Source organism: Solea senegalensis, linkage group LG3 (genome assembly GCF_019176455.1).
Source record: "Solea senegalensis isolate Sse05_10M linkage group LG3, IFAPA_SoseM_1, whole genome shotgun sequence".
Lineage (NCBI taxonomy): Eukaryota > Metazoa > Chordata > Actinopteri > Pleuronectiformes > Soleidae > Solea > Solea senegalensis.
The window spans coordinates 24,202,541-24,224,886 of record NC_058023.1 but is presented as its reverse complement, the minus strand read 5'-3'; the positions used below and the strand labels follow the sequence as shown (position 1 = coordinate 24,224,886).

Here is a 22,346-nt window from a genome sequence, read left to right as displayed (position 1 = left end):
CAGACTTGTGTGTGGTAAGCATTAAAAACGGGAAATGCACACGTTGCGATTTTCGATGGCAATCTTTCATACCCATTCACACGCTGCCAACACAGCTGTCAGGAGCAACGTGGGGGTTAAGTGTCTTGCCAAGGACACATCTGCATGTAGGCTAGTGGAGCTGGGAATTGAACCCTAAAACCTTTGATTTTGAAAGACAACTTGCTCTACCACAGAGCTACCGTCACCCACCACCAATAACTTAGCTAACTATAACTAACTATAACTAACTATAGCTGTAGTGTGTAACGTCTAGTGATTCATTGTTGTTGGTGATGTTGTTGTTCAGCCTCTGTTTGGTCTTCATCACGAAAAACAATGTAAGGTTATTTGAATGCCACATTTTTCATCCGAAAACCAGCTCTGCCAAGCAAAACTATCAGACCTGACTGAGGGACTGTTTTACTGTATACACCAGCAGCATAAACATAAGGCAAATCACTTCTCCTGATAGGCTTAATCAGCATTGTGCAAACTCACTTGAAAAGGTTTTGAATGCAACACTTTCATGAATAATGAAAAACAATGTGCATAATTGGAAATTTAAGTGTGAGTGACTCACGTTCACTGCCAGATGAGTCATGACGGTCGGGTTCTGGTGAAGAGCAGCCACTTTCTGGGCTTTTGGGCTTGTCACTTTTGTGTTTCCTCTTTGGCACCGTTACCTACACACACACAAACACACACAAACACACACATACAAGCAAACAAAAAACACACAAAATAGTCAACAAAAAGGCTACACACACACACATCAGCTACAACCACATAAATGTTGTATTTTACCATCCACAAAATACAGTATGATGCAAGAGTTGTCAGGCTGCAGTAATAAAAGCAGTGTGTGAGTCATGCTGGTAAATCACTACTCACTAATCAGAGAGCTGCAACATTAACATTTTTCACTTCAAAGGAATTGAAGTTGGAATGGATTGCAGCTCTTTCATTTTGTGTGGGTTTTTTTGTTCCTCTTCCCCTCTTAGTTTAGTAATATAGTAATAGCATCTTACTTCCAATCCAATTTCTAGCTTGGTAATAGTGCAGTATTAACATGTTATTTACAAAGTAATATCCAGGTAATAGCTTGGCAATGACAAATACTATGAGCTACAATACCTTCACAAGAGAATGTTTGATAATTTCATCCTCACTTCTGTCCCAATACTTAGAAATAACTCTATTATGTTTCTGTTATAAAGTCATACCATGCTGTTAATTTGCAGTGTTTTATTAAACTTTTCCTGCCCCCTATGTGATGTTGGACAGATGGTTTACATCGCTCAAAATAACTAGAACATCATTTTAATGATAAACAAAAAAAAGTACAGTGGGAGTCTACAGATGTTAAAATCCACATTACAGAAGAGTCACATGCAAAAACACAAGAAAGGAAAAAAAACGTATTATCCTCTTCTGTCAATATGCAGTGTGACATGCACTCCCATTTAAAAACAGCAGCAGCAGCAGGTGCCAGGATAAGACAATAAAAAGAAATAAAAAAATGAAGTGAATGGACACAAAAGGAGCAGCAGCAAAGGCGATGGCGGCGGTGGCAGGACAGCGATGATGGCACACAGAGAAGATGCAACAATGCAGATGGTGCAACAAGTGCGGTGTGGAAGATGGCTGAGGCGACGAGATGATGTTTTTAATGTTGATTTTTGATCAGGAAATCCTACCTGGCACTTGCAATTGTCCCTCCGTGGCCCCTGGTTACTCAGACTAATAAGACTGCCAGAACGTACCATAGGGGTTCGGTGCCGGACCTTGGTCTGGATGCAGCCGTCTTTCTCAAACTGGATCAGGTCATTGAGTGGATCCCACGGCCTTGTGCTGGAGAGGATAGAAAAGAGACACATTATTGACCCTGTGGTTATATTGGATCACCACTAGATGGCACCCTATCATATCGGACAGCTCAACAGTGAAGATGAGGAGGCAAATGGCCATATGTTAGTCCCAATAATAAATCACATTTGAGGTCTATAGAAGGGGAAAAAAATTGACTTTTACTATCAGCCTTAAAGGAATACTTCACCGATTTGCATTTAGCTTTGTATTACTTATCAACCTCAGTTTCCCCCGAGCCGAGAAATCATTCATCTTCATTCTTTTTTTTTGTTTCGTGCCCACCAGTGACACTTGGTCCGAACCTTGGTCAGAGGCTTGAAACGGCAACACCGCACTTTTTAGACCCACTCGTAGGGGGACGGACCTCATTCCCAGAACGTAAACAGTGTCCGCCATCTTTGCTAACAGTTATGCTAACAGGGCCAAGTGTCACTGGTGGGCACGTAACATAGAAAAGAATGAAGATATTTCTCAACTCAGGGGAAACAGAGGTTGGGAAGCACAAGTTTTCAAAAATACTACCCCTATTCTAGTAATACAAAGCTAAATGCAAATCGGTGAAGTATTCCTTTAACCTTCTATTATTCATCACTCATTGCTTTAAGTTTGCTTATTTGTTTCCTAATTGTGGAGCCTGACCAGTGAATGGGCAGTCTGATATTATTGGATATCTGTATTAGCAACAAAAATTTGCAGTACTATCATGGTAGTACACATATAAGTGCACTATAATCCTTTTCATTCATTCATATAAGGTGGACCCCAGGAATGCTAGATCCACTTAAGGGCAAAACTAATGGGGATCCTTATAAATAAACAAATAAACAAAGATGTCTGCCTGTCACTCTCCATTGCATCATCACTTACTCAGCATATCTGTAATGCCACTCCCCAGTGATGGGGTCTTGCTCAAACAAAGCAGGGATCCAGTCCTCGCATTTGGCTTTCCGTTCACGGGCCGCCTTCCTCTGAGCTTCCTCCAGAATAAACTTCTCATTAGTGGCCTCTGTCTGGTCCTTATTGTTGATGGCCCGGGTCACGTGCTGCCACAGTCTAAAGGACAGAGAGAAGGCCGGGTCATCACATGAGAGTAAAACTAAAACATGCTGTCACCAGTGTGTGTGTGTGTGTGTGTGTGTGTTGGTTTTTCTATTGTAATGTTTCAGAAGATAGAGGTGCAGATGTTAACCTTTCTGACTCGTATTCTCCCTGCTCCTCGGGTGGGACGTTGCAGCGGATCAGTCGACTCTGTCTCAGCTCTGGCGTGGGGTTCCAGAAAGTGTCCATTGTCCCCGTCTTCTTGTCATTGATGAAGATCTCGCTGTCCTGTGAGTGGAGGCACAATCTCTTTCAAAGACAGATTCTACCTGGGCATCAAATACTGCTATCATTTGTCTTTTCTTTGGTTACAATGAAACTCCTCTGAGACAATGACAAGGTTACATTTTTAAATGAAAAAGTTTGTTGTTTGACCTGTAATATTGTCAAAACCACACAGCTGTAATTATATGAATTATTGTTTGCTTACTATTTGTTATGCAGTTCATTCCTTTTACTGAGTAACTTGAAAAGTGAAATGAATTTAAAAAAGCAGTTAGCAGCAGTAGAAATCTGAGGCTTACCCAGTGTCCTTCCAGCGTGGCTAATACCTCCTTCCCCAGCTTGATCTTTCCACAGACCTGATTGACGCTGTCACTGCTGCCCAGGAATGGCTAGAGGAGAAAAGAAACAGAGAGAGAGACAGGAATGACAGGGAAGAAGAGGGAAGGAAAGGAGGAAGCGGAAAAGCGATAGAAAAACAGTAGAAGGCGGGTGAAGAAAGAACAGGAATGATGACAGAAGTCAAGGATGGGAGGGAAAGAAGAAGGGAAGAGTAGGAGGGTTTTATAGATACACAGATACATACTTGTTTACCTAGTGCAGTTACTATTGAACAAAAAGTCATGTGCTTCTATTCGTTTTTAATTTCTTTGTCTGTAGGAGAAAAAGGCGAACCTAGTGATCAACCTTCAACTACACTTGAACATCATGTTTCAACATGACAAACGCAAACCTAGTGTGGAACATGTATCTCACAGATACAATTATTTGAACCCTACAATGTTGCAGCTCCTTTTTTTTATTTACCTGTCGCTGATTCATGAAGGAATTGGGCAGTAGGTGGGTGTAAAAAGAGGTATGGAGGTTTGGCGGGTGGAGGAATGGAACAGATAGGGTGGTAATGGAGTGTAGAAGTGAGACATTCACAAATAATACCAGCGTAATGGGGGGGGTGGGGGTTACTTTTGTGTTATTGCTGTTTTACAAAATGTTATTTCATCTGTCTTGAATTTAAGGATGAAGGATTGAGGTTATCTTCTAGAAAACACAGTTGTACCTTCAGTTTGAACTCGAGCTGAGCACTGTAGCCCGTTTTCTCACACGCGATGGTGATCTGGCCGCCCAGCTCCAGGGTCATGGTGCCATACAGGATGCCTACCAAAGGAGGAAGCACCATGAAAACAATCAGTCAGGTCAGATAAGTGGAACTCAGACATAAACTGAAATTGTAATCACTGGATTGTTATTGTCCAAACCACTAAATCAGATTAATGGTATATCAAATAATGCAGAATAATAAGCCTCTTTTCGACTCAAATCTCTTTCTATGAGCACATTTCTTAGATGACAACCCTTCATTGACTGATTCACTGATCATTGATGTTGTTCACATCATAGACAGTACAAAGAAATTGACACAGTCTTCCAATTTGAAAAGTGAAGCCCAGGAAGTAAGACAGAGGTAACTGTTTGCCACCAGGGGGCAACTCCACTGGTTGCAAAATTAACTCCATTTGAACAGAAGAATGTGGGAAGATTCTCACTTGATTTATAACACAAGTATTACATGTTGTATCTTCTTTAATAACACATGTCAATAGACAATATAGCACAACACATATGAGTGGATAGCAGTGTGATTGACAGCTAGTATCTGGTGCCCGATTGCAGGAGATGAGTGTGAGTGAATTTGGAGGTAAAATCAATAAAAAAAAATTATTTTGCAACTGGAAGATGACATGAATTCAGTCTATGGTGAGTTAGCACCGCTGATGTGTCATCATGGTGAACAGAAAGCACTCTGACCTTTACAGTGGGCATAAGGCATGTTCATCACATAGTCCTCTCCTCGATTCAGAAATGTGAGCCGAGCCTCCCCATCTAAAATGGCTGACAGGGAGTTTCCTAAAACATAAACATTAGAGTCAAGTATGAGACAACACATATATCCACATCTGGATAATTATTCACACTGTTTTGTTTAGCTCTGTCTCTACAGTGGGTGACACGAATTGGTTTTGAGATGCACGTGTTTGTACCATAAAACTTGGACTTGGCGAGGATGCTGCCACTGAGGCAGAATCCATCCTTCCTGTTACTAACATAGAAGGCTGACACTGGAGGATGATGGGATACCTGGAGACACAGAAGAAGGGAGTCAGCTAGACATTGAGAAACTCTTTTTGGTGATTCACATCCCGTGACTAACAGTTGATGGACCAAAGCAGCCAGTCAAACATAAGATGATACTTTAATAGTCACACAACAGGGAATTGCAGCGTTACAGGAGCACTCCTAACAGTAATGACGCATTATATTTAAACCAGCACTCCTTAAAACACAGTTACACGGTGCTTTTGAATGTTTGAAACAAGATTACGACAGTTAGGAGCTAAAGCAAATAACCTTGGAAGTAAAAAAAAATGCAGAAAATAAAAAACAAGTAATCACAACTGTATTCTCCTACAGCTGCTGTTACCTGTTCTGCGATGTAGAAGGTCTTGCTGTTGGTCTGTTGGTGGAGCCACAGGCAACGATACGTCTCCCCAATAATGGGGTTGTACGGCTTCTTCAACCCCTGTGGTTTAACAGTTAGTGTAGCATATTGTTTACAAAAGAGTACAGTATCTGACATTTGCTGTATTTAAATGTTCAAAGTTAAATGTACACGTGTGTTCTGCTGACCTTTGGCTTTTTGTAAAATCCTGAAATGTACCACTTCACAACCTTCTTCATGCGGTTGTAGGCGTTCTCTTCAATCGCAGCCCTGGGAATGAAATAAACAGAACATATGTTGTTTAGCTCAGAGGTGGAAGGATCTTTGCTTCATCTGCTTTTCCACATTTCTGTTCAGCTTTTTAGTATCCACACACAGCCTTCATAGGGCGCAAGGATACCTTGTGTCTGGCACATGTTAATCTGAGTGAGACACAATCCATCAAAATAAATTAATCTCTCACTCCACTGAAACATAGGATACATTGTGTCTGGCACATGTTAATCTGAGTGAGACACAATCCATCAAAATAAATTAATTTCTCACTCCACTGAAACATGGACAGCCCACTGAGAGAAGTGGGGCATTTTCTAGTGGCCTTGGGGAAAAAAGTCAACTTGATTAGTGATAGTATAGAAAAACAGTTGAATCCAGAAATATTTATCTGTTTCTTCATAAATAACCAGTACCACAAATGCATGATTTAGTGGATGTTTTTAAAACGCAAAAGGTACTTGGTTGAATTTGTGTTAACTGATGTGATTGCAACATGTCAAACTCTTAAAGGGAATAACATTCAACATAAGTTGCATGATGAAATGTGTGGTCTTCATGTTCAGAGGAAAAGGTAAATGGAGTAGAGCAGGAGAAAACAAAAAAGGGAAACACCATGGCTGCAAAATAAGCAACATGCCACCAGATAACAGACTAGGACAGTGAATAACACCAGCTAACAGCGCAACTCAGCTCAATTATTTGCTTAGAGCAGAATGTTTGTTTTGTCATCTGAATAACTTTACACCAAGAAGAACAAACTTACCACCTTAACTTGTCTGTTAACAATTAGCTTAGCCTAGTCCGATCCTGACGGAGCTCCAAATACAAATGCATATTTACACTTGATAGTATAGTATACTTAACATAAATAAGAGTAAAAACATCAGGACACATACGGTTTGCTGAAAAATGGAGCCACATCATAAACATTAACCCATTAAATGTATATTAATTCTTACTTTTTGCAAAAATTCTTAACTCTTTAAAGGAGAAGACGAAAGCAAGATTTTGGACAAGCAAACAAGGTCTAAAAACCCATGTCTAACTTTGCAAACAAACAACCAAACAAACAAAAAAGTTTGCACTTACTCGGACAGAAAGTCTGCATGGTAGTAGTAGTCTGACAGTTTGTCCAGGAAAGACCTTGGCTCCAGGATGAAGGTGGGCAACACCACCTTGGACAGGTCCATGCCAGGTCGGACCTGCTTCAGCAAAGTCCAGATCAGAGATTTGTTCTCCTCTGAAACCGTCTCTGTCTGGGCAGCTTCACCAGCCTAACAAACACAGTGGGGCAAAAGTGTCAGGACTGCGTTGTGTATGATAAAACATCAGATAGCTTAAAATAACACAAATGTGGACTCACTTAGTAGCTTGTTCTTTGATTACTTTAGCTTCATGGTGGAAAGAAGGCTGAGTAGTCTTTTGTTCTGTTTCCTGTTTTACTTTGAAATAATTACCATTGCTTCTCATTTCAGTGTCTGCATCCTCCTCTATGATTACCTGCCCCACTCTAATATGTTTCACCTGTTTATCATTATCCCTCCACCTGTGTATGTAACCTGCATGTTTCCTGTGTCTGCTGACCAGGAAGTGTCCTTTGAGATCAGTTACTAGTAGCCTTTTGATCACTTTTGTATTTTTGTTGCCTTGTGCTTTTTGGAAACCCGTTTTGTTCAAGACCAATACAAAGTGTTTTTCTGTTCAGAGACTGTTGTCGAGTTGTGCTTTTGAGTCCACATCCAGTGTTTGTTCAGCCTGATATGTGTAACCTTTTTCTTCATATAACATTGCTGTGTCCGTGCCCAGAGGCCACCTTCTCTGTAGGGTGCAATTTGCAGGGCAATTGCATCACAGGATCACAACTCAGGGATCCTCAGGTACCTCCAAATGCTTGGAGCTCACACCTACAGCAGCTGTCATTCATTTCTAATGCAAACATTGAGATGTTGAATTTGCTCCAGTTCACGTATTTAAACCTCAGTGATTAAGACAAATTTCGCAACTTAGCAGGATTCCCAACTGATGCAAAATGTGTGTCGGCTTGGATTTTTCCATCGACTTTGCATGTTATCTCATCGTGCAAAAAAAGTTTGTGGTGCACTAACTGTGAACGCGCCATCAGCTCTGTTGCTTGGCAACAGCAATAACGTGATAGGGAAATCCCCTCTAGTTAACATCTAATTTTGAAAGCCTCTGTGCTACATTGCTGATGAAACACACTTGTGTTCAATGGCTACGTGGACCTCCAAAGAGTTGACGACCTAGCTTTAATGTGATGGACAGCTTGCAAAGCTCTTTAGGGTAAACTTGTGAAATTACGTTTGACTTTACACAGACACAGATCCTCACAGAAATTCAGATTTGTGCACAGGTAGCCACAGGCTTCAAAGTTGTGTGGGTGTGTGTGTGCAAAACGGTCTGCAAAAGAAGACTTTAATTAGCTCCTCCTAACTACATGACTTTTGCTGCAGCATCAGTAGGTGTTTAATTAGTGAGCTGTCTAAATCAGATTTCATTGGTATGGAAATCATATTAGCACTTTCACACATACCAATGCCATCCCTCACACACCCACCCACTCACAGCAACAGTAGTTCAAGTCTTTCCATGTTACACTTTTTCCATCACCCCAGCAGAGAAACATGCTGATTTCTCCTCATAAGACAAAAAAAAAGAAACTTCTTGAGACAAAAAGCTTAGCTATTTTGAGCCAAACAAGAAAATGGATTCAAGAAATCCTAAAAAAAACCCACATCTGACTGCTGCAAACAATCTCAAGCAGCTCTTTTAAATTTAAATGCACCTTGTGAGAGCAATAGAACCGTAGAACTGTAGTAGGAAACCTTTAAATAGAATCAAATGTCTAATAACTTCAAACCATTGTCAGGTGAGTTCACACAATGCTGGTGAAGCAATCAGCTACACACAAGTATGATTGAAAACACAAAGAAGTGCCAACAAAAAAGGTTCAGAAGTGAATTCTACTGCTCAAAATACCCTGTCATTCAGCAACGTTCTCCCTGCCTGTCCTGCACTGCCACTGTATACACACAAATACTCCCTTGTTCAGATCTGATAGTAATGTTTGACAGAGCTATTTTCAGATGGAAAATTCAGCAAACAATTAAAATGACAATGTTTCACTTCACAAAGACCAAGAAGAGGGAGCCAAAAGTTATGCACTGCAGCTTTCAATCACGCTCTGCGACTCCTACCTCTCCAAGTTCCTCATGAGACTGTTCCAGGTATGGCGTTTCCCACAGTTGTTCATTTGGGTCAAGGTCAATGTAGGAGTCATCTTGACGCTCTGACGTGTCACTGTCGCTCTCCTCGCTCTTCTCCAAACCTTCTGGGTCGGACTCCTCGTGGTCCGGCTCTCCCTCTCGATCTGACTTGTCCGAGTACAGGTCTGGGTCTTTCAAGTGGTCACTGTCATTGAACCTGGAAGAGGGAAGGAAGGTGAATTGTATGGTGTGTAGGTTGATACGAAGCAGGTGAATCTCTTGAAGATTTGATTTTCCCCCACTTACTGGAAACCGTGCATGTTATGGGCTCGGAGGAGGCTGTAGAAATTAATGGAATGTTCTCCACCAGTGGCTACTGTGCTCACGTCCTCCTTCCCCTCACGGATCATGGTTCTCTTCAACAGGCTGGAGCATTTCAGGGCCAGCTCCAAGGCATCCATCCAGCATCGGCCTGAGAAAGACATTTACAGTTATTATATAAAATATGGTATTGTGTTGATTGCTCACACCAATCAGGTGTGGTTGTGTTAGTTACTCAACACCATGCACTGTTTTCATTAAAAACAGCTCATACCTTAGGCACAGTGTGACATAACATTGAAGTGGTTTTGATACTGTGACTGGTATATGATATTATATCAATATATCATATGCTATACGCCAGTGTTTCCCAGCCCTGGTCCTCAGGGAACACTCTCCTGCATGTTTTAGATGTTGCCAACACACCTGATTCAAATGGTCAGCTCGTCACCAAGCTCTGCGGAAGCCTGATAACGAGCTGTTCATCTGAATCAGGTGTGTTGGAGCAGGGCAACATCTAAAACATGCAGGGCAGTGTTCCCTGAGGACCAGGGTTGGGAAATACTGCTATACAGTGTGTTGTAAAATCATGAAAGGTACACAAGAAAAACATGTTTTCAGTCATTAAGAGAAACTCGTGCACAAAATATAAAATAGGTAGCCATTTTTGATTTGGCATCTGCACAACTATTCCAGCACCATGGAGAGAGACTCCAGTGTAGAGGGAAAGACTGTGTTGGATGTTTCAGGATCATGGACGCAGGGTGAAACTTGCAGTTGCTAAAACCCTCCACTCAATTTAATGTACATTTAACTGAAAATTATGGAAATGATTTGTATCAGTTTCATGCACGCTTGACATATTTGGATATGACTATCTATTACTGGTGTATATGTTAATGTTAAGTTGAGAGAAATGAGCAAGAACATAGTAGTTTCAGCCAATGAGATTGCAAGGATAAAACAGGTCATGCTTTCCTAAATGTACACGTCTTAATTTAAAGAACTGTTTCATAAAATAATTACTTTTCCATTTTCTGCATTCTCACATATCGCCTTCAGTGTTTATGAAGCTGATACCAATGTGATGCCAGTTAATGTGTTTATCACTCAGTGTGAACAGAGACAATGGTGACGCAGACTAATAGCTGAAGTGTGAATGACAGCCTGTCTTTTACCATCAGACTCGGAGGCAGCACGGAAGATGAGGTGGCTGCTGGGTAATGGCTGCGTGATGGAGCCCACTGCTTCTCCTTTGGGACCCTGTTGAGAGCAAGAGTTGAAATGTGTTTAAGTCAGGGTTGTAATCGGTGAATGAAAGTTATTTTTTGTTACATAGATCTCATTATGCTTGTTGCCTTTGTTCATCTGTTTACATCATTTATATGTGCAAATAGAGAGGAAATGTGGACTCTCAAGTGTGTCATTATGTAAATGCTCCTTAGGAGCGGACAGATGAGACAGTAGCTGAATGTGTGAAGGGTTTATTTTAATAGTTTTAATAATGAGGAGGAGAATGGAGAGATGATCATTGTGATTCAAGCTTTTTCATGGTTCGAACAAAAGGGAAAATACTTCCAAATCGGAGTTGGAGTGGACGAAGATGCACAGCTGCAAAACACAGGAGCAAATAGAAAACAATATTTTTTTATAGAACACCCATGAGTCCCTGATTGTCTCTTTGTTCCGTTCATAATTGGAAAGCAAAACTGGATGAACTCATCAGCATAACAAACCAATGGCATTATTTCTCTTGTCTTGTTTACCCTTTATCAATCCACCATAATACATAAGGTGATTTCCCTATAACACAATCACATGATAAACCAAACCAATGTATGGCATGTTTAGAAGTACTAAAATGGCTATTAGGGAAGTATTTGTCTTTGCTGAGAGTTAGGTGAGTAGAATGATACTGTTTGCATAGCTATAGTAAATATAAGGTTATCTAATTTTGCTTAGCTTAGCCTAATGACTGCAAATGTCTTTATTCAAACAACCCTCAAAGAGAAAACAAGGAGTCTCTCTGACAGGACTATTTACTCTTAATGCATTTATGCATTAAAAAACTAGTTTCTGTAAAAAACAGGAAAAGAAACGACATAAAGCATTAACAGTGAGGTTTAGAGGTGCTGGTAGGTGTTACTTCTGGATGGACCTTGGCTCTTTCCTAAAATGTGTAACCATTCCTTGAAATACAAATCTCATTGCTCCCTTTGTAATACATTATCTTAATTGACATTCAGCATGCGCTTAAAACATGTCATGTGTTGGCATTCCAACAACCTCCAAAATCAGAGGTGAACAGTCTGTGCTGTTGTTTACACATAGATTAATGTGTGTCAAAATACCAGGGTATGTGCAGTAGTTTCCTGACATCAAGTTGAAATCAGATACTAAGGACCTTTAGTTCTGTGGAAGTAAATGAAAGAGTCTAGGTCTGAAGCTAAAATCACAGCATCTGTTCCAAAGAGAGTCTGACAGTGCTTTTAGATGTGACAGACAGACTGCTCTCCTCTTGAGTGCCAGCTCTCTTTGAGATTTCTCTGCTTAAATATAAAAGTATATTTTTATGCTGAAAATCATCATCGTATTACATAAATAACATTTAAACCTAGCAAATCTTTTATTTCTTCTTTTAATTTCCAAACATAGAATACATGCTTAATGATTTTCTAAAATATATACAGTATATATGTAACTGATAGGAGCAATGTATGTATTTGAAAGCATATTCTGACCTTGACAGCCCAGATAGACTGTTCCAGTGGGTGGAAGAGCTTGAAGCAGAAGCCGTCCTTCTTGGAAGGCCTCTCGATCAGCTCACAGGCATTGAGCAGCACCGTTCCCACCCACTGGCCGTTTTTGTGGGTTTTATAGATGAGCAGGACGCCAGGCTTCAGCACACACCACAGTTTGGTCCAGCTCTTCAGAGTGCCACGGATCTAGAGTGGAAACACAAACACAAAAGTTATTATGACGTTTTATGTGACCAAACCTCCTTTTTAAATTATACTACGTGGGGCAGGTGATATTAATTACATTAACGATGGCTCTGTTCGGTTCATGTACGTGAAGACAGTGTGCACACTGAAACTGAGCAAACTAAAAAGAACTTCACCATCATTCATTGAATTATTTACACTCCTGACAATCCTACTGTGAGCTGTCAAAATGGCTGCTGTGCAAAGGGCCCATTGTGTCTTCTGCATCAATTTAAGTCGAATAGTAGTTTCACACATTTTGTGTTGAGGCTGATATATGGGATTGAACCAGCTCTGGTTTTCACCTTTAGCCAGTCGGCCATGACGATGACAGAAGGATCAGTGATGGTGCTGAGCAGCTCCTTGGTTGCCCTCTTCTTTTCTTCCCTGTAGTTCTTCTTCTGCACCTACGGGGAGAACACAGAAAGAAAACACTTCAGTCAACACAACTACAGTGAGTAATCATATCCCACACTCACTTTCTCGCAGTTATATTTGTCAGTGGAATCACACTCGTGTCTCTGGTCCCTCCTGACTGCAGTGTGGGGTGTCTGCTGCATAATTTATGTATCCTGTCTGTGATGTACCTATGGTGACTCCGGTGCAGAGTTTATACAATACTTTGTGCATAATGACTTACAAACTGTGAACAAAAGTCCACTACAGGCTTCATGAGACTCCATAGGGGCACTTCTTTGGCATATATTTAGAATTAGAGCCCGGATACTCTAGACTTAAGTGGATTTAAGCTGATTTACCTTGAGAGACTCTTTCTTGGTGAGCTTTCCTCCAGACGCTGAAACATCCTTGTCTGAGCCATTGTACAGCTTCGTTTCAGACTGTGAACACACGCACACAGAAGGAAAGAAGAGGGATTTATTAGGTAACAAAAAATAATCAGTGATGTTAATAAAATGACAGAAATACATATATGGATAGAATAAATCTGTATCTGTATTAAAGTATGGGTTAAGTGAATGAGTGAATCCTCATTTAAAGGAGTGATGTCTAAGAAATGCATTGTATTGAGTTGGATATGTCATCAGAGATTATGGAAACATTACATTGAAATACTAGTATCACTGACAACAATGGAAATGCAATTGCAGGCAACGTGCAACCTGGAAATTCTGAATACATTTAGGAAAAGGCATACGAGATTAGCGCTGCACAGATCTGTCTTCCTGTTTGAAAGTGATTTGTTCCTCAAACTAAACTACCTGGCAACCTCAAGTCTCTGGGGAGGAGGAGAAGGAGGGGGGCACAGCTCTCAATATCTCTGAACATCCTATACTACCTACAGCCCCTATAATGTGCAACTCCCTCTGACTACATGAAATCAAAGTTACAGTGTGTCTCCTGTTCAGTGCAAAAGCAAAAATAAGGCAAATAATTGCCAGTGCAGGTGCATCTCTGCTAGTTTCTTCACAGGCTAATTGGAGAGTGAAGAGAAGTCATGAGTGTGCGTGGGGATCCTACAGCGGGGTTACTTATGGGCTGTATACTGTATGCCCACAGGCAGCCTTGGAGAAACATAGAGGGTAAATGATAATGGGCTCAGAAGCTGACATCTTTCACTTCTAATCCTTATACTGTTCTATTCTTTTCACCCTTCCTTTAGAGTTTCTTTTGGCTGAGACTGTGCTGTTCCCTGTGGAGAGTGATGGATGGAGAGCTATGACTCAGCTCTGCTTCTTTAAAGCAGAATCTTAAGATTAACTGAAGTCTCACACACGCAGAAATTCATCAAAATCTTGTGTTGTCAGGAAAGGCCAAAGTCCAAAATGATTAGGCTGTAGAATCATGACAGAATTTTAATTGGATTCCAGTCTGACGCAAGTGTCTTTGCTGTAACTCCCACATTTGCAATGATAAACATATTTGATGTGGACCCTGACAGAAAGGAGGAGGGCTGAGTTTGAGTTTCAACTGGTGAGTGTTTGACACACACAGGGAGTGTAATGTGCGAGTAATGTGAATGTAGGCTATCTTATGCCTGAGGCTAGACTGGGGAAAAAAAGGAAAGAATTCATGCAATTATTTCCACAGTCTCTGGTCTTATTACACTTTATACATTACAGAACATATCAGTGGAATGATGTACTGTCTCTCACCTTGCTTTTAGATATGGATTGTGAGTCCTCTTTTAAAGGCAGAGGCAAGAGGTCCTCCTTCCCTCTCTCAAAACCTGTAAGAAAGAAGAAAAAAGGCATGAGGACACACTCAGTGGCTCAGAGTGCCCATGTGTATTACCTTGCTATAACCCCAGCAACAGATTCCCCACTGAGATCTTGGCACTGGTGGTCTCAAGGTGACAGAGAGCCTTTAAATATTTTATTTGTTTCTGTCACCTACCCAAAGGCCATCAGTATTCACTGAAAGAACTGCTGCATTGTCTCAGATCTTTAAAAAGCTACATCTCATTTGATGACTCATTTGCTTTAGAAAAAAAAATAAAACAAAATTGTGCATCTGTGTTTGCTACAAAATAATCATTAGTATTTCTACTGCACACTTGAACATTGTAGTGCAGACAACACAGTTTGAATTCTTAAAGGGATAGTATAGGTTTTTGGAAGTGTGGCTGTATGAAGTATTGAAAAATAAACACTGACTAAGTCAAGAACGCCTCCGAGTGCCATTGCTGTGAACCAGTCGGCATGGGATCCAGGCACTCACGCTCACTGATAAGTTAGACAGTCTTTTCCAGCTGGAAACTGCAGACTTGGTGCTCTCCTGCACCAAAATCCATTAAGAAAATCAGAATTTTTTTATCATGGCACGCACATAGGAGTTGTTAATCCACTGTTGCCTCCACCAATAAGTTTAAATGTGTTATCTTGTTTCTTTGATGTTTGAATTGCTTAGTTTGGATTTGCCTTAGTGATAAAAACTTACCTAATAAGGCTGCTTTTTTCTGTGTTGACTGTTGTGCAGGAGAGGGAGTGGTTCACAAACCTTGGTAAAGTCAGTGTTGATAATATCTCACTTCAACAAACCCCATCTATCCCTTTGAAGGGTTGTTTTTAGGCAAATAATAATTTAATAATAATTTTCACAGACATTAATTGTTATATCCAGTTTTAATGGATTGACCTGCCTCATTTACTCTGCTTCTTCAATTTCCAGCAGTGTCCTTCAACAATACAATATAAGGGAAAATAACAATGATTGTGAAAAGATACATTGCAAAGGTGAATTATTTTTTTAACCCACCACATTAAAAAAATGCTTCATAGATTATGTGGCCAAAAGGGTTAATGCTAGGGCAGTAAAAAAATCTTTTAAATCTGATGGATCGTCTGAGGAATGATAAAAGTGTCCAGTGCTAGTTGAGCATGGGCCACTTCCTTTCATGCAGGTTTTGTTCAAGAACACGCCAGTGACTTGAATGACGCCATCAAAGTATTAAGCCAAGCACTGTATGGACTGTATACGCAAAGATTGACTGACTAATTCCATCAGAGCAACTTCAGTGATCGACATCAAGGAATTAAGTCACGCTCTTGTCTTCGGTGCCCTATAGATGCGAAACTAGCTTCAGTTGAGTGGGATATTAACAGTCCCACCTGACCATCTGTGGCCACTTGAAAGACACATCTCCATGCCAACTTCAGCTGGAAAACACCTCGAGAGCAATTCACCCTCATAAGGCTAACCACAGGGGTGATGATAATATACAACATTCATTAACATGTACAGTAGACAGGAGAAAATATTTGACAGAATTGAATGTTGCTGCTCTGTTGCTCTCAAGGGCAGCACAAGGTAGTATTTAACATTAGAGCTGCAACTAATGATTATTTTCATAATCGATTAATCTGTCAATTATTTTAATTGCTTGGTCCATAAAATATCAGAAAAACTTCATCAAACCTGATGTCAAAAAGATGATGTTCTTATATGTCTTGTTTTGTCCACAAACCAAAATGATTAATTTTTGATTATTTCTTTGTTATCCAGAGCAAAGAAATGAAGAAAATACTCAGAAATCTTATTTTAATCATGAAAAAAGCTTCAAACTGATTAATCGATTATCAAAATAGTCATTGATTAATTTAGTAATCCATTAATAATCGATTAATGGATTAATAATCGATTAATGGATTAATTGTTTCAGCTCTATTTACCATGAAAAAAGCTACAATACCGTACATCATACTGTGCGTACTCATACTGTACATTAGTATAATATATGTTAACTTGTTAGCATTTGTAATTAAATGTATGCTAATGTTCAGTCAGTTCACGTAAGACAATAAACATCAAACTGAATCAACAGTGCAGGCAACAGATTTATGAATAAATGAACTCTCAAATTGAATCAGTGAAGACCACTTGGTGATCCATTACTATTGGAGACACTTAAGGATGTCACTCCTCCACACCACTGGCCTTAATTAGAAATAATAAGCAATAATTATATTATATTATCTGGCAGGATGATTTATGAAATAATAAAGATTGTGACAGCTTCAAGCTCTTACAGCTCTCTAAACATTTAACATAGCATTGCAATTAATTTTCTTTTACATCCTTTCGATTGGTTTTCCACAACAAAGGCATATAAAAACTACAATGAAACCAATTAACAGACAATGATATTAGTAGACTTGAAGGAGAAAAGCACAGCTTTTGTCTTCCTCTCACAAACATAATGGTGACACTGCTGAAAGATGACACTGGGATGAGCAAAGGTCAGACTCCACCTTCCCAGACTTCAAGGAGGCTGTGGCAGCTACCTCACCTGCTCTATTTTTAAGTCTGGAAGGGCAGAGATCTAGCTAAATTCAGACCAGAACGGCGTACCTCTAATACGCCTTTCAGTTGATAGCATGTAGAGCCTAGGAATCCAAGGCTTCCTACCGCCCATGAACTTTAAATTATTACATTTAAGAAATTGGTCTTTTTATCAGTCCAGAAAATGTACCTGGCTGATTTTCGCCATTTTTTGGACTGTGTTCAGGCTTCTTCTGTTAATACCAGGGTTACAATTGCAGTGGGAACTGTGGCATGTGAGCAGAGCAGGCCAGCTTAGGTCCAACTCTGGTCTGACTGACGGTGTAGGTAAATGTGAATGTGAATGTGCAGTAATAATTTGACAAAACCCCACTGGTTTGAGAAATGAAATTTAGTCACACCAATGATGCACCATATATATACACCCTTTTCAAAAAAGTCCAGTTTCTTCAGACAAACACTATAATTTGTTTTTTTCTTATGTCATGTAAACAAACTCTCTGCCTCTCTCTCAGTGTTGGGGCAGTACAGGAATCACGTCCCACTGCAGACTGACTCGAGGGTTTGGAAACTGGAGCTGCAGTGAACTCACAAAGATCGTAGATGGAGGAGAGAGAGCGAGAGAGAGAGAGAAAACAGTGCAGATTATGTATGTTAATGTAATAATAAAAAGAGTGAGATTGAACTCTATTTTGTAGTACATTTGGTCCTAGTAAACAGAACTAGTGTTAAAATGGACTGGAGGGGAAAGCTGTTAGCCCAGAATACAACAGTTTTAAGGGGCAATTTGCTTGAGTGATGGTGACTGTGAGAAACTTGCCATGGCAACAGTGTCGACTACTATTTTGACTCATTCCTACATTCATAGAAATAAGAGATGGCACGTCAGTTTCAGGGAAGGAGAGGGAGTGTAAAAACAATTTGGTAAAGTGGATGCTAGATGTGTATTCAGTTAAATTGCAGGGGTTCATATGCAGCAGAGGCAAATATACTGACAGTTCATCTGATACTAATTAAAATCACTTTACATCTGATATAATCCCACTCAACTACTTTTTTTTCCAACCATTAACTATACCACTGAAGTACACTCTTCCTCCGATAAGTATCGGTATCAATAAGCATTAATACGATACTCGGTCCAATACTATATGGCTATAATCACTGGATAAGATATCAGCAAGATGTTGACAAGTAAAAGGGGATACGTCATATTACATACATGCTTCACTTAGCACAGTTAAGACAGATGGCTGCCACCACTGTCATGTGACAGTGGTGACGTGAGCAAATGGCTAGTTGTAGCTATATGGCAAATGCATCAGGAAAAAATATCTTATGACCAACTAAGTTGTTTGAAAGAGGTAAAAGACAGTTTGTATGTACTTATTTATTTTGTATATAGTGTAGTGTCCTTTGACAAAGACACTTCCACTGCTATTCAAAAACATACATTATCCTAATGGTCAATGTTCCAACATGTAGCCCAGAAGATGAGCCGAGATTCCATCTAATTATAGACCACAGTCACCACAGTGGTATGGCTTTTTTCCAACCTCTAATTAGCTTTCTGAATACACCATTTACAACCTCCCAATCAATTTCCCCTTGCTCCTAATTGATGGCTAGACAGGAAACAACAATAAACCAAACTGCTGGAAGAACACAGACCACATCTCTTACAGGTTTCAGTTATTTTCCGGCAGTCGTTATTTTAGTCATTTTAATAATTTTAATAACTTTAAATCAAAGTATCACAGCTCTGTCTGGTTTCCTAGGCAGCCTGTATCATATTTCACTAACAAACTAAATAATAATAGCTGAAATTTAGCTGCCCAAACCTCATTATAAGGACCAAGCTGTGATTCTGTCTGCACACGGAGAGCTTGACGAGACTAAAGCATATTATCTCACGGAGAGGGTGATATTTCAAACAGGATGTGTCTGGATGAGAGTGAGGGGCATTAGGCTAGAAGTTATTGCCATGGCTGCTGTTCGGTAATGGTTATATAATTATAGTTCACCTGGGTTTATGCTGTGCACTGTTAGATGCTGACCTCTCCTTGATCCTTGGTAAAGACAGCAGGTTCAAATGAAAAAAGGACTACCATTCTGTAAATTGGACATCCAAGCACATAAAGCAAGGGGTAGTGAAAGGGATAAAGCAAGAGAGAGGTTCAAATTCTGACTGGCATTAAACTGAATATTGGTATGTTAGTACTTGGCTTGAGCAATGTGCCCATAAATATTATCCATAATAATAAAAAAAAAACAACAATCTCAAATAATTACAGGTGTACATTTCTCCTGAGTGGAAATTGTGGAAACCAGTCTATTGTGGGTTTTAAACATTTTTAAGGTAACACATTGTGTCTTTCTTTAAGCACAGTAAATAAAGGTATTGTATACAGTGTATCTACAGCCTGTGATAAATACTGTTTAAAATGAATTATCCACCAGCCCTAAATGTAACCACCAAAGCAATCATTAAATATCAGACAATTCTGCTTTAACATAATAAGGGCTGCAGCTGAAAATTATTTTCATTATCTAGTTATCAGTTGAGTATTTTGCTGTTCAAAAGATATCAAAGTGACAATGTCTTAAAATGTTTTGTCCACAAACAATTCCTCTTACTGCTACTGAGGAACAAAGAAACCAGGACACATTTGCTTTTAAGAATCTAAATAACAGAAATTGCTTTTACTTTATAAAAAAAACCCACAATTATCAAAGTAGTTGATTATAATGCAATGAATAATGGAATCATTGTTGCGGAATAATCCAACATATATTTTTTTGATGTACTAATAAATAATTTGGTGCTATATAAAAAGAATTTAAAAAAAAGACAGTCGATGGAGAAAACTTGCATACACCTTTGCATATGTAATTATAGTTATAATTATGGCAGCAATGTGGAACCAGAAAACAAACAAAAACTGAGTTATAAACCAGTGGTGTGCTGTTTTGTAAGTATGCACTAATCCTGAATGTCAGACATTACAACAAACACTAGTGTGGAGGATATGTGGGTGCAAAAAAAACAGGGAACCAGTTGGTGAAAATAAGGGAAAAAAGACAAGAAAGAAAAGTGAGTAGATGCAACCTGCCTGCACCAGGTGTCACCTTCACCTTCGTTTGTCTCAAAGCCAACGCCTGTTAAAACACTATCTAACATTGATGAATTGGAGACAAGACTGGGAGCTGACCGAGAGCAAAACACAATGACTCAGACAATGTCTTGCAGCATGAAATATCTGTATCGCTGGAGAAAGTGCTGCTTCAGAAGTGGAAGAAGTTGCCTTGTGGCCACAAGGTCACCAGCTCAAGCTCAACTCATTGGAAAGGTCTGCAGAGAGAAAGACGATGATGAACACTTTCTCTTCCCTCGACAGCTGCTGCTGCTACGAGGATGCCCTTGAGCAAAACAATGACATTGCAGGATGTCTCTATAGTAAACAACAAAGTAGATAGTTTGTACAAGGTGGAATGAGGCTGGATTTCTGCAAAAAAAAGGGGTGGCAGTGTGTTGCTGAAAAAAGACTTTGGTGCACAGTTGGTGCTTCCTGGATTAATACTGGCATCTGCAAAGGTGGAACAGAGAACATCCACTCTCTCAAAGCTCTTGTGTCAGCCAGCTGTCTGCCTCCAGGTCGGTGTCCTTTTGAGCAGGACAAACAAAGGCAGAGATCTCACAAATGAACACTAAACTCATTTAATCCTAAATGTTCTGGGGTTTTTGAGTACTTCTAAAAAAAGGAGGATTATTATCACTGCATGAAAAGTGGTATATGACACCAAACCAGCTGAGCTGAGCAAAAGCCAAAGTCCTGCCTCATTCATTAGAGAAGTCTGCACCAACTGGTTTAAACTGCATCATCCATTAATAGGTTAGTCTAACTTTGAGGAGAGAATGTCATTTGAGTCAAGTACTTATTTCGAAGCTTCAAGTTTTTTGAAACCAGAGGTGACCATATTTGGGAGTGGAACTGACTGATCTATTCCACTGCACGTCAACCTAAATGTGCATCCATACACGTATTGGGACGCACTGGTCATAACTGTCAATCATACAGTATCCATGCACCAACACATGTTGCGTTTTATCACCTACTTTTCTCTTCATGGGACCATTATTAGCAAAACTGACATCATACGGTACTGAAGGTAGCCAGTATTGACCCAAAGGTAGCAAGGCCATTAACTTCTTAGAAAGTCAAGTGAGAAGTAACCTAATTTTCTCATAGACTTACACACAAACCAGTGGAACTTCCCCTTTCATATACAATCAGTCTCTGGTTCACATCCATGTTTATTACATTGTCGACTTCCTCTTCAGTGACTTTGTTGGAATATTGCTACACTTTGATGCCTGTCACCTCCCATTAGTCTTGATGGGTGGAATGACATAAAATAGGCATCAGAATGCATAAAGCATGGCAGATTGTGTTCCTGTTTGAAACAGCTTTACAATATTTTGCATTCAGAAGTGTCAACATTGTCTTAAATAATTCATTTGAGTATACCTGCACCTTAATGCTGAAATGGCAAATAAACATACAGAACAACTTTTATAACGTTTATGCTTTTGATATGTCCATGAAAAAATAATCGGAGTTTCAAAAGGTTAACAGCAGCATATATTGAAGTAATGTGGGTCACTCAATGTCAAAATACTTTCTCTGAAACCAAAGACTGTCCAAAATCAGATATACATACAGATCACAACAACCCTGTTAATTTAAAACTATAGTGCGTAAAAAAAATACAAACAACTGTCCATTACATTGAAACCATCAATTCACTGTCAAATGAATTCACACAATTGAGGCAGTGATCAGTTCCACATGACTCTCTCTGTGTATCTCAGCATAGCTGTATTTGGATATCATACCTACGTTAACTCGTTGCACAACAAAAAGGAGGCAACAGCAACATTGCACTAGTGAGACAACTGCAGATTGGACTATGACACTAAGAAGCATCCATGAAAAGTTTCTGAGGTTAATTCTGCTCGAAAATAACCATTCAGCAAGTTAACTTGATAAATGTTTCTTGAACCCACCAATGCACAGCAACCATATACACGCA

The 22,346-nt window shown here is 39.7% G+C and overlaps 1 protein-coding gene across 8 annotated transcripts in view; it reads right to left on the bottom strand.

Annotated features, from left to right (window-relative positions):
- osbpl8 (oxysterol binding protein-like 8) overlaps window positions 1-22,346 on the bottom strand; it is a 67,305-nt gene that overhangs the window by 5,643 nt on the left and 39,316 nt on the right. For 4 of the 8 annotated variants that reach the window (XM_044021021.1, XM_044021028.1, XM_044021026.1 and 1 more), the window contains 19 exons: window positions 14,627-14,700; window positions 13,271-13,351; window positions 12,818-12,919; window positions 12,270-12,473; window positions 10,707-10,791; window positions 9,514-9,679; window positions 9,199-9,424; window positions 7,073-7,257; window positions 5,896-5,977; window positions 5,690-5,788; window positions 5,250-5,346; window positions 5,017-5,115; window positions 4,268-4,365; window positions 4,018-4,023; window positions 3,513-3,602; window positions 3,080-3,216; window positions 2,758-2,943; window positions 1,719-1,872; window positions 602-704 (listed from right to left, as the gene is read on the bottom strand). In XM_044021021.1, coding sequence (XP_043876956.1) covers window positions 602-704; window positions 1,719-1,872; window positions 2,758-2,943; window positions 3,080-3,216; window positions 3,513-3,602; window positions 4,018-4,023; window positions 4,268-4,365; window positions 5,017-5,115; window positions 5,250-5,346; window positions 5,690-5,788; window positions 5,896-5,977; window positions 7,073-7,257; window positions 9,199-9,424; window positions 9,514-9,679; window positions 10,707-10,791; window positions 12,270-12,473; window positions 12,818-12,919; window positions 13,271-13,351; window positions 14,627-14,700 — 2,274 coding nt within the window. The remainder of the gene's footprint in view (window positions 1-601; window positions 705-1,718; window positions 1,873-2,757; window positions 2,944-3,079; window positions 3,217-3,512; window positions 3,603-4,017; window positions 4,024-4,267; window positions 4,366-5,016; window positions 5,116-5,249; window positions 5,347-5,689; window positions 5,789-5,895; window positions 5,978-7,072; window positions 7,258-9,198; window positions 9,425-9,513; window positions 9,680-10,706; window positions 10,792-12,269; window positions 12,474-12,817; window positions 12,920-13,270; window positions 13,352-14,626; window positions 14,701-22,346) is intronic. The other 4 variants (XM_044021025.1, XM_044021029.1, XM_044021024.1 and 1 more) reach the window with 3 other exon arrangements.